The sequence below is a fragment of the Artibeus jamaicensis genome, unplaced genomic scaffold (genome assembly GCF_021234435.1).
Source record: "Artibeus jamaicensis isolate MK-2021 breed Jamaican fruit bat unplaced genomic scaffold, CSHL_Jam_final scaffold_369, whole genome shotgun sequence".
Classification (NCBI taxonomy): domain Eukaryota; kingdom Metazoa; phylum Chordata; class Mammalia; order Chiroptera; family Phyllostomidae; genus Artibeus; species Artibeus jamaicensis.
Window position 1 is genome coordinate 5,194,678 of NW_026522042.1, and position 13,310 is coordinate 5,207,987.

General features: G+C 40.4%; 1 protein-coding gene across 1 annotated transcript in view; it reads left to right on the forward strand.

Annotated features, from left to right (window-relative positions):
• The window catches only part of HCN1 (hyperpolarization activated cyclic nucleotide gated potassium channel 1), a 313,114-nt gene that overhangs the window by 270,350 nt on the left and 29,454 nt on the right, over positions 1–13,310 (forward strand). The window contains exon 6 of the mRNA XM_037145108.2: positions 1,093–1,333. Coding sequence (XP_037001003.2) covers positions 1,093–1,333 — 241 coding nt within the window. The remainder of the gene's footprint in view (positions 1–1,092; positions 1,334–13,310) is intronic.

Sequence of the window (13,310 nt, forward strand, 5' to 3'; positions counted from 1 at the left end):
GATCCAGCCCGGAAGCACCTGGAATATATCATTAGAGATTAGAGGTAGAGACACCTGTAAGTAACCCTTCTCTGCACTCTCCGCTGTTCTCACTCCAGCGTGCGTGATGTTGAGGGAAGGCACCTAAATGCTGCTGTCCTGTCCGGCAGTGGTAGGTCTCGCTTCCTGTCCGTAGGTGGCAGCTCAGCACGGTGGAGCCCAGGGCCGTAATGATGTAGCTGACAGGCAATGATGTGGCTTTCTTTCTTCATGCAAAAGGTAAAGGAGACTAAAAGTCTCCCTCTTTTTAGAAGTTCTAATTTTACATAAAGAATAATAAATGCGAAGTTAGAGAAGTGGAGACTTGTATATGGTTAATGAATGTTTAATATATGCCTGTACTATGCTAGGAGCTGAGAATACAAAATTCCAACACAGAAATAAAATGAGCCCTGGCTTTGCAGAGATATGTAGATTATCAGAATTTAGGTATTTTCGGTTCTGAATGTCAGTTGCCAAGGTATGCTATATATGTATTTAATTTCAGTACATGCTTGCTTCCTGATACTAACACACTCTCTTTTTTTTTAATTTTTATTTTATTGGTTATGCCATTACAGTTGTTCTATTCCCCCCTTCATTCCCCTCCACCCTGCACCCCCCACCCTTATCATTCCCCCTTTTTAGTTTATGACCATGTGTCTCAAGTTCTTTGGATTCTATATTTCCCATACTATTCTTGCCCTCCCCCCATCTATTTTCTACCTACCATCTATGCTACTTATTCTCTGTACCTTCTCCCCCCTTCTCCTTCTCCCACTCCCCTGTTGCTAACCCTCCTTGAGATCTTCATTTCCATGGTTCTGCTCCTGATCTAGCTGTCCTTTTAGCTTGCTTTTGTTTTAGATGTGGTTGTTAATAACTGTGCATTTGCTGTCCTTTCACTGTTCATATTTTTTATCTTCTTTTTCTTAGATAAGTCCCTTTAACATTTCATATAATAAGGGCTTGGTGATGATGAACTCCTTGAATTTGATCTTATCTGAGAAGCACTTTATCTGCCCTTCCATTCTAAATGGAAGTTTTAATGGTCGCTTACTCTTCCCATTTTAGGAGATCGTCAATTTCAACTGTCGGAAACTGGTGGCCACTATGCCCCTGTTTGCTAACGCCGATCCCAATTTTGTGACTGCCATGCTGAGCAAGCTGAGATTCGAGGTGTTTCAGCCTGGAGACTATATCATACGAGAAGGAGCTGTGGGTAAAAAAATGTACTTCATTCAGCACGGCGTCGCCGGGGTCATCACGAAATCCAGCAAGGAGATGAAGCTGACAGACGGCTCCTACTTTGGAGGTGAGTAAGGAGAAAGGCAACTGAGCGGACAGTAAGTTGCTGGGGGATTATCTTCACGAGAATCTGGGAGATGTCAACATGCTGCTTTGTTGGTTTTGACTATAAATTCATATTTGAATTCTGATAAAAGTGTCTATAATGGTATATTTCACACATTAGGCCTTGTCAAGCTTCGTGTTTAAATATCCCTGAACACCAGAAAAAAAAAAGTGGAATGTTTCCTTTAGAAAAAGACAAGAAGTTTGCCTTCCTGTATCTGCAGGTTTATCCTTTAGGGGGAAATTCAAGCAAAACTCACTTTCTCCTCATCAGTGAGGAGCTTGGTAAGTGGTCTTTGTTGAGGGGCCCTCATCACTTCTATTCATCCTTCACAAACTTCATAGTTTTCCAGCCCTTTTGAAGGCTTCTCCACTGGAATCCCTGTATCCACCCCAACTCGGTGTCTCCACAGAACTTCTCCTGGCTTTCCAGGGGCCTGGTCTCAGTCTACCTTGTGCCAGAATTAGTAGGTAATCACCTGTCTTCCTTCAGACGTTAGCTGGCAAGCAATGTATGGCATCTGAGACGCTGTCTCAGGTTGAAGATGCTCAGGCCCCAGCCATCAGACACATTTTTATTTGTTTGTTTATTAGAGACTAATCAACTGGTATATCTCATCCCCTGAACATCGGTAGGGACAGAAACAAAGTATCACATCAAATTAATATGAATTGAGAACCAATTAATGAATTGCATTTTTGATATAATAATTCTAATTTATTATCATTATAACCTAAGTTTAAGAAGTTTTCCTCAATGACAGCTAACACATATTTATTAGAAAAATTTATCATTGTATCAAATGCTTTCATGGAATTTATCAAAATAACCATAAGGTTCTTATTCATCTGCCTATTGCTGAGTAAAACATGCAACTCAAAAAATTAGCTTCTTTCACTTTCCTCTCACCCATCAAGGACCATTTTGAAGTTTGCTTTCTTTCCTGTCTTCACACTCCTCCTCTTGGTCATGGTTCTGGGTTGCTCATCAGCCCCATGGCCATTTGGGAAGATTGTGCTAAGAAGAAGAAGATTAGGAAAAGCTAAGAATCTAAAGAAGTCTACTTTAGAAAGCACAGAGAATTAATGTATGAGTAAGGAGAAGAGAAAGCTATCGAATGCTGTGGAGGGAGTATAAGGGGGTTAAACTATAATGGAAAAATGCAATAAAAAAAGAAAGCTGTGGAGTGAGAAGTAGAATATATAATATATGAGCCTTGTTTGGCACAGGTGGTTTGGAGGTAAAACCTTTTTGAGGCAACTAAGGGAGAGGTATGATAAATATGTAAAAGAAAAGTTCAGGAAGGAATTTCTGGAAGTTCCATTATGCATTAAGAGTGTATTTCTACATTTGACATACAAAGCCTGGGACCTTTGCCATTCAGGATTTATGTGGGTTAAACTATCAGTGAAGTCAATTAAATTAGTGAATGTCCTGGTGTCTGAGATCATTTTGGGGATAAAAACTACTTTATCCTAACATATTGTTTCTTTAACCCATTGTAGCATCTCTCTCTACAAGTGAGATTGGTCTATAATTGTGTTGTTTATTTTGTAATCCCCTAACAACTTTAGATATCAGGTTTTCCTCACTTCCAAAAGGAGTAAGGAAACTTTAAAAAAAAAATGTATTCCACCCTGGCTGATGTAGCTCAATGGATTGAGCAGAGGCCTATGAAGCAAAGGGTCACCAGTTTGGTTCCCAGTCAGGGCACATGCCTGGGTTGCAGGCCAGGTCCCCAGTAGGGGACACATGAGAGGCAACCACACATTAATGTTTCTCACCCACTCTTTCTCCTTCCCTTCCCCTCTCTCTATAAATAAATAAATAAATAAATTTTTAAATAAAATAAAAAATTAAAAAATGTATTTTCTATTTCAAGGAAATTCAAACAATATAACTGCTTACATACAGTTAATATTTATTTGATTTAAACATCAAGGAAGATAATGAAAGGCAGTTGCAATCTAATAATAATAAATCATACTTAGCATATTAGGATTTAGTATTCATAACTCTGTAAGTGTCTAATATGGAGCTGAAATTAACAGAGTGGAGCTTTGTATTATATTAATTTTATATTTGTGTAAACTGAGCATGGCAAGCTCAGAGTTCAGTTAAACAGAAAAGCCAGGCATCCGCCAAAGAATGCTCTTTCCACTTCTGAAATATCTGAATTAACTAACTATAATCAGTGCAGAAAATGCACTCCAAAATCGCGAAATAAGGAGACTCGTTCAAAGAAAGATCGAATTCAGAGTTTTGTGTTCTGTGCCTAACTTGAGTTATTGATGCAATAATAGGGAGTGATCTCTAGATTAACGCAGACTTGTAACTCAGAGAGGTCTTAGTTTTTTTTTTCCCCTTTTATGCGGAGTTGGGAGAGAGCCTGTTGGGTCCACATCCACCCTGCAGTGTCCAGGGTGCCCCAGTTCAGCTCTAGGAGGGAAGTCCAGCAAAGTGAGCATACGTGCCTAAACATGCCTAGCATGTGCCAAGCATGCTCCTCGGCCCTATGGAGCGAAATAGCCAGAACAGGCTAATCATGGAGCTGACATTTTTAGTAGGTACTTATATTTTAGAAAGAAAAACCTAGATATTAAGGAAACCTGGAAGTTACTGAGATATTACTACGCAACATGATCACATGGTGCTAAATGCTTCAGGGAAAACTAACGCAGGGAAGAAGCATGAGGAATGCCCCTCATCCACGGAGCCACATTGAGAGTAGAGTTCAGGCAGGTGGGTGTTGAGGCTTCCTCCTGAGAGTAATGCTGAATGGGATCCAGGGCCTGCTGAGATCCATCCTCATGGATCAGGGAGGTGATGGGGACCCAACAAGTTTGGGTGCTATCGGAGGAGTAGGGTTCTGCTTGTAGGAAACAGTCCCTAGACTCTTTCTTGACTTCTCCCCTTTTACAAATGAGGAAAATGAGCCTCAGAGAAGTTGAACACCCTGGCCAAGGCCCTGTAGCTGCAAAAGGATAGAGCCAGGTTTCACACAGCCAGGAACTCGAACCCACAGCCTGTGCTTTGTCCACTGCAGGTCACTGCTTCCTACGAGGGGGCGTGATGATCCTCAGGGTGTATACGTTAGACATTTGCTCAGCCTCAGCTTCTCTTCAAAGCTGTCCATGGATCTTTTCCATGTGCATTTGTTAAACTGTTTTATAATCTACTCATAAGGCCTGCCTGACCCTCCTAGTAGCCATATTATCAATATATTATCCACTAAAATAGAATACCATTAATATAACTCATTAAAATTTCAAATGCTGTATTTTTATATTCAATAGTTCACAATTTTCTAGATATGTTCTGTTTTTCTAACGTAACATATTTCATAGTTGTTATATCTCCTTCCACTCACCTCTTGGCAGGCGTTTTTCATTCCACACCAAAGTGTCCTCGTTAATTCAGTCTCTTGACAGCCCTTCTTTCAAAATGGCTGTCCTGCAGTTCTTCCAAAGGTGTAATAATGCGAAGTAAGCCTTCCAGAAGGAGCCTACTTCCTGCAACAGCTGCTGTTGTAAATCATTTGGTATTAAATGCTGCTTAACTGTGTCTAACATTGTGCCAGCCTCCAGGAGTCTGCCAGGAACTTTATATAGCTGATGTGCATATTTAGGAATTTTATGTCCAAAATGCATCTGACCAGATACAGATCACTTGGCATTTTAAAGTCTAGAGCCACAGATTTGAAAAGCCAGATAGGCTGTCCCTGCCGTTGTGATCGTGCTTTACTAGTAAGAGACCGAACACCTGCTGATCTCTAGTCAACAGTTCCCTTCACCTCTACTGTGTTGTATGTTTCTAAAAGCTGATGCTGATTTTTGAGAAGGTGTGAGGAATCTGTTGATGATAAATTCACAACTCAATTAGCTCAGTGCTCCCATTATATTTATGAGGAAGAGGAGGCAGCAGCAAAGAAATACAATGAGTCGCGTTGTTCTTGCTTTCTTTCTCTTCCTTATCTGTTCTCTTCTTAGGCCAGGCTAAAGAAATATGTGTTTCAATACTGTTACGTCAACTCTGATGGATCTTTTTGCAGGTGGTAGCCCACCTACAAGTACCATGTAATGTACAAGCATGGGGTAGCTCAGCCAGGTTATGGGTGGGAGAGATGTTAGTCCCCATCAGCAGCCTCACCGCACTGCCCTAGGATTCTATCAAGTCACGTAGCCATGTGTCTTTATACAAAAGGATTAAATCCAAATGTCCAAGACATTTAGGAGAATCCAGATGAACATTAAGAGGACATTTTATTTTGAAGCCATCATGCCTTCTCTCCTTAATAAAATAGAACAAAAGAAAAGAAATGAAAAGGAGGAGAAAATGGGAAAAGTCCTTGTTGTAATTCTTGGTTCTCATATTCCTGTGGTGCTCACCTGCACCACCTTTGTGATTTTTTATAATTACACAGCCAGCCCATATCTTGAACCTAATAACATAAAATCCCTGTGAGGCAAGTACACTCCTATCTTTATGTCTAATTCTAATTCATGCACTTAATTTTTTTAAATGTGCCTTTACTCAGTTCTTTAATCAATATCCATCAAAAACTGGGAAAAGTCATTTTAGTATAAAGTACAGGATCTTCCAGCCTCCTGAAACAGACCCAGCAGGTTATGATTCACTGCCGAATATAACATTGTTTGGATACTTTTTTAAATGTTCTTCTTCTTTGGAAAACATAAATTGCTGAATTTTGACTACCGATACTCTTTGGTATTGACATTTTACTTGTGTTATTCAAATGCTGATATTTGTAATGATACACTTCGTGTATGTTACTGAGGGAATTTCTGGTAATGAAGAACAGATGGAAGATGTTGTTTTCCATTGCGTAGGCATGGCCGTGGAGGAGGGTGGGAAGCAGGGTTTTCTATCAAGCTGAAGGACAACCCTTTTAAATCAGCACATGCGAGGACATGACCAATAAGAACGGTCTAGGAGAAAACTGTCTCCCAAGTGCATGTTTACTTCAGGCTCCTCCTTGCAGTCTGTCTGCATTAGTGATTTGAGAACCAACCATGGGCCCTTTAGTCTGAGGCCCAAACCCTCCCAGGTCTGCATGCATCCCCCTATTCTCTGCATTTTCTTTTTTAATTTATTTATCTTTACAAGGGAAGAGAAGGAGAGAAATATCAATGTATGGTTGCTTCTGGTGCATCCCCTGCTGGGAACTGGCTTGCAACCCAGGCATGTACCCTGATGGGGAATCAAACTGCAATCTTTTGGTTCACAGGCCCGTGCTCAATCCACTGACTACACCAGCCAGGGCTGATTCTCTGCATTTTCATTCGCTCTGCAGCTGTTCCTCTCTCAAGAACATTCATCTGAATTGTGCCCCTTGCTCTCTGTGTGAAGAATAACAGAGTCCAAATCCTTTAACAAAAGTCTTCAACACCCTCTACAGTCTGGCTCAATCTGTTTTCCTAATCTCCATTCAAATTTCTCCCTTCAAACATCTTTACCCACCCTTCTCCCCGCCCCAAGATTATTAGTTCTTACTTAAGCAAGCAAAGTTTGCTGTAGCAAGGATTGACCTTTTCAGTTAGGAAAATGTTTTTTCTTTAGGCTGACACTTTGCTTCTCGCAATTGTTAAGATATCACTCAAATGTTATTTTTTCAATCTCCCCTAAGCAGATGATTTTTTTTTCTTTGTGACCTTGACCTATTATGGAACAATTTTCATTATTATTTTGTCAACTCTCCATATGTGATTATTCTGAGCTTAGACGCTACAATTTCTTCCAGTTTAAAACTGCAGCACTGAAACACAATGCTTGAACTATTAATATCATAGACATTCAGTAGGAACTTGAACAAGGACTCAGTGGATGGATGGATGGATGGATGGATGGGTGGATGGATGGATGGATGGATGGTTGGATGGATGGATAAATGGACTTATTTTCCCTCATCTCTACTCTTTACCTCTATCTCTTCTGCTTTCTTTCCAGCCCTGCAATAAGAAAAGCAGTCAAGCCTCCTCCTATTCACTTTGGTATTTTACTGTTAAACTCATTGTTTTTATCTCCAGACAGGAAGTCAATATAAATAATAATGATAACTTACAAACCAAACTAAATGAAACACAAAGCATTTCCTATATCTGGGAAGTTCATGGTTAACATTTAAATCACTTTTTCTAATTTTAATTAGTCTCACTGTATGAGGGATTCACGAATATAGTTTTAGAATTTAGAACAATAAACTCTAGAACCATGCTGTCTAATAGAACTTGTGTGATTGTGGCCACGTTCTCTACTCAGCACTGTTCAAAGAAGTAGCTACTGGCCATGGACAGCTGCTGGTGTTCATGTGAATGAAGCAGCAACTATTTCATTTTATTTCAATTAATTTAGATTACATATAAATAGCCTCAGTGCGGCTAGTGCCTACCCTGTTGGCTAAAACTGTTGTAGATGGCTAGAACCCGGAGGGTCCACAAGGCAACTGTATCCAGAATAAAGAGTCATTGCTCTCGTCCTTCCTGGATATTTTCCAGTCCTTCCAAAACTTTATTTTATGCTAAGTCCCGCATATTCCTAAAAGTTAATTTACCTCATAAGTGAAACAAATGGTATTTCTTTCCTTCTTATCTTCCTTCATGTCCTTTTTCTCTTTATCAAATGGATATTGAAAATCTGTGTTCAGGCAGAATTCTAAGCATTTGTCATATGGTAACAAATGATTTATAATTCTAACATCCATGGATAGTATATGCTATGGGGGAGACACCCACTGAACAAAAAAATAAATGAATGCAGGAAACAATTTCAAATAGTAGTAGGTACCATGAAAAAAATACAAAGCAGAGTAATGAGAGGACAGTGAAGCAGAGACCTGAATATGAAGATGAAAGAGCATGGGGAATCGCAAGAGCAAGGTTTCTGCAGTGTGCACAGAAATGGGGGGGGGGGGTTCTGGGGACAAAAGAATATCAGTACCAGTAGAGCAAAGGGACGTAGGATCTGAGCTCACAGTGGCGTCCAGTAAGAGGGTTGCTGGGCACAAAGGCTGCGATGTGCCTCTGTCACTGCAGTGACAGACCGAGAACCCTCTCTGAGGTCATATGAGAGTGTGACACACAGGGGCAAGGAAGTGGAGGTAAGGAACTGGAAGACCCGATGGGGTAAAAAATACCGTATTTTGCTGTATATAATGCATGCTTTTTTGCCCAAATTTTTGAGGGAAAAATAAGGATGTGTATTATACATGAGTAGTACCTGAAATACGTTGTTCTTGTGTTTTGTAATTATTTGTTACATAAAATAAATACTCAAAAATAAATGCTAAAATTTCTTTATAGTACAAAAAGCAAGTATTTAAATATAAATAAATAAACAATAGAATTTAAAAAATTAAAACAAAAGATTTTTTTTCTTGAAAGTTTGGGCTAAAAATGTGGGTGTGCATTGTTCATGGAAAATGTGGTACCTGTTGGATGGAGTCAGAGCAGTAGAATAAACTCAGCCACAAATACCAGAAGTGGCGATGTGAAGCCGTGGCCGGGTGTAGTGAAGTCCAGGAGATGACCATTGAAATGCTGGCTAAAGAGGAATGTAAAAGTGACAGATCACAGGGAGCTGGTCAAAGAACACCAAGACCAATGTGCTGGGTGAATCACTGAAGCTTTCTGATGGACACAATGCTTATATGCCTTCCATGTTATGGCGAGAGCAATCCGTATTTCCATGAAGGCCTATTTAGACTGAATTAGGACTACACCTCTATAAAAGACCACTGTTCCTATTATATATTTCTGACACACTTTTTCTTATTTTCTCTCCATCTCCAATTTTTCTTCGTGATTTATTTGCACCATTTTTAAAAGGATACACAGGAACTACAGGACTAAAAGATTCCCATTACGCTGGAAATTTAGAGAAGATCATCGTATGATTGCATTCATGCCCTCATGCTTAGCTCATTCCCTGAAACATCATTTTTATTGGATAAATATTTGTGGCATTGAACCTAATTATGGAGTCATCTTAAACTGAATAGTATTTCATATCATAGTATTTCATATCATATCAAACTTATCATAGATGATATCTATGTATATTTTTCTATTTCCCAACATAAAATATATACTCTTTTTGTTTCTCCACATGGTCTTCATAGAAGTCCATAAATGTGAACCAGATCATTAGACTTAGCATTTTGGTTAAAACTTCTATATTGCTAAAAAGCAGAGCAACATTCCTTTTTGGTTCCTTCTTTGGCAGCTCCGGTCTCTCCCTCAGCTTTCAGAGCCTCCGTCCACATTGCCAGCTAAGGTGTTCTTGCCACCCGCCCCCTGCCACCGCCTCATCAGAAGGCCATTCCTCCTCCAGCACAGCTGAGGTGATGTGTGAGCTAATGTTAAGTCAGCTACTCTGAGTTCTCTGGATGAAAGTTGTGCAAATTATTATTCTGCTGGAGGCTTTCTTAAGGACCATGATCATACTTCATTGTATTTGTGGAGTCTGGGGGAGTTTCAGAATGAGGGGGAAGTGTGTTCCTGGCTAAGCACACTACAGCCAAGTGTACAAGTCCAGGGACTCAGGGAGAAAGCTGGCCTTCACAGAGTTATTTTCAATACTCTCCCTTTCTCTCGCCTTTACTATTCTGTACTACCACCAGCCCGGGGTGTGGTGTGGTAAAGTAAGACCATCTTTCTGTGGGGGTGCTAAGTATCATCATGAGGCAAGTTGGAAGAAATTAAAATTATTTTGAAGTTCTCAAAATCACATTTGTATCCTACAGAAGAGTTAACAGGTATGCAAATGAAACATGTAGACTCTTTATCATAGTGTAGGACTTGCATTTCGAACATCATTAAGGTCTTGCTTGATAAACGCATCAGCACTACTGTGTACAGTCTGAAGAACTCACTTTGCACAGGTTCATTTGAAGGCAGCCATGTCCCTCGGCTACTGTATGCGCACCACTGCTGGGGACAGATGGCTGCTTCCTCAGTGTGTCCTCATTTCAACTCTTGTCTCCTGCTCGTTCCCTTTCCATGTGGCCTTCTGCCACTGCTAATAATGGAGGCTTTTTATTCTGGGCCCAGGTTTTATTTACTCTTAAATTTAGACCTTCCCTTCAAGTCTGAAGTAACACGTTGCTAAAATGATGCAACCGTCCCACAGATCTCCCCTGTTAAACTAGGCACCGCATGCAGGCGAAAAGGTTGTGCCAAGGAGCCTGGCAGATGCTGTTGCATGATGGTCCTCGCTCATAATATTGCAAATTAAATGATCAGGTTCTGTCTTTAGGAGCAAAAGTATGAAACGATTAGGAAGCAGCAGGACATGGCTGAGTGTGCCGCGTACACGGAGCAAGGTCCTGGTGCCCTCTCCACCAGCAGGAGCCAAATGCATGTCCCTAGGCCACGTGGGGAGCACCCAGGGGCTTGGAGCACCATCTGTAAAGTGATTATCCGGACAGAAGCTCCTCCAGCCTGCCTGCACCACAATTCTAATGGAAGGGGACTCTGGGAGCGTATCCTGTTTGCCAGCTTGCTTGTGTTAATAGCTTTCTGAACGTGTAAAATGTCTTCTTGCCTATTCTAGAGGCCACGTTGTTTTTGAAGGGAGGCTGTATATGATGTTTGTAATGTTAGAGTTGAGCATGTTTTCTAGGACAAGACCCTAGATTTTAAAAAAGAAACCAGGGCAGGTGACGTTTGTGATGATCCACGTTCTGGTGGATAACAATGAACTACAACTCCTTTTTAGGCAAGTAGTGAAAAAAAATAGAAAGTGCCAGGGGCTGCTTTTGAAGCTTTTTGACATGTGCCAGGAGGATACCATTGCAGGGCGTGATTGTCAGTCAGATCTTGAGATGCTGTTGGCCCCTGAGAACGTCACTGACGTCCAAGCCAGTTTCCAAATCTGTCAAATCAGGAGAACAGTTCCTGCCTTGCTGGGCTGAAAGCTTTCAGCATACCCGAAATGCTCAGCATCACACCTGGAGCTCACTCTGTGGTGCCACATCATCGGTCAGTCGTGGAGGCTCAGGGCTGGCACCGTGGGGAGCGGCAGAGACGCCTCTGGGACGTCACGCGGCATTACTGACTCAGTGCTTGTGTCAAGGCCGTCAGCACTGGCGAATCTGACGGTCCGTGTAGGTCGTCAGTCTCCTGAGTCAGTGCTGGCCCGAGTCCACGGCAGTGAAACTCACTCAAAATCAATGGATGCGAATGGTGGGTGGGATAAGTAATCTTGAAAGCTTTTTAAATTCAGGATAACCTCATCTCCGAAAAGTCTTATTTCCTCACTCTCTACATGTGAGTGTGGGTGTGGAAACATACACACCCTCCAAGAAATAATACTGTAGGATGATCCCAATAATGGCTGTGCTTAATGTGCCAGACATTGTACTGAATGAGCTCACATATATCCTGTAACTCCACATTTGATTAAAATAGCTGCAAAAACATATACTCTTTACCAATATCAGTTTTCCAAATGCATTACAATTGAAGTGGAAGAGCAAACATATATTTTTAAGGACTAAATTATTCAGAAACATTTCTGTAAAATCGAGAGTTTTAGCATTATCTCATGCCCTTGTGTGGATGAGCAGCCTGAGAGATGCATAGGCCACGGGGATCAGTGGTGACAAGGACAGACCTTCAGACCACTGCTCTTTATCTGGTGACAGGTGCATTTTTTGTGAGTTGTTATCAGTGATGTTACTTTATAGCATTTCAGAAAACAAGGATTGTTTCCTCTTAGGATGAATGATGAAACACATTGTACACATAAAAACACACATAAGTTGTTTTAGCCTATTGCTAAGAATCTGAATTTACTAATGCTCTAAGGAAGCATGACTGTTTTTGACCTATTATCCATGGGGACACTTCTCTCCACGGTTGAATTTACTTAGCAGGGAAGAGTGAAATTACCAGGCATAATAGTTCATCAAAAAGATAATGAAGTAGAAATAGTGTAGTCACTTTAAATTGCATTTGATCACCTATTTTGCAGGGTATAATAAATGAACTGAAATGTTGAAAAATCCTCTGCAAATTTAAAATGTCATGTGTATTTAAAAAGTTTCTTTGTTTCATATACCATATGTCACAAGAGAATTAACAACACAATATGTTTTTAAGATTTTATTTATTTATTTATCTTTTAGAGGGGAAGGGATGGAGAGAGGGAGAGAAACATCAATGTATGGTTGCCTTTCATGCATCCCTTCTGGGAACTGGCCTGCAGGGAACCGGCCTGCAACCCAGGCATGTGCCCTGACTGGGAATCAAACTAGGATTGTCTGGTTTGCAGGCCCGCGCTCAATCCACTGGGCTACACCAGCCAGGGCACAGCACAGTAATATTTTAATGGCACATAGTCAGTGGTTCTCTTTGCTAGGATATGTATGTGTACTCCGAGGAAAGAAACAGAAGTTTCCAAAGATGTGTCTCAATATTCTTCAGGCTAGGAAGTCAGGTAACAGCCACTCACACACTTACACAGTTATACTGGACACGAATGAGGACATTAATTAAAGTCTAATAAATGCAAACTCTTTAAAGAAACAGCATTTGAAATCTTAATTGAATTCATTGCACAATGCAATGGTTTACTTATTAAGTCAGTGCCTGTATATCCTCTTGTTATAAGGACTTAAAACAAGTACATTTGGAGTTCTCATTTTCTCAGAGTTTCTAAGATATCTGTAACTATAGCACAACCACCAATGCTTATTGCCTCCACAAGAGATTGGAAAAATTGGAACAATACTCATTAAATACTGAAACCATTTCTATGCATAATATGCATTTTTGTGCATACATTTTCATAAGCTGGGAGAGGATACAATAGAACTATTTAAACTTGAAATTTCAAATAGATTATCTTTTTAAAGAAACAATATAATGAAGTAAAGGTATCATTATTATTGTTATTAAAATTGTTCCAGTGAGCGAGG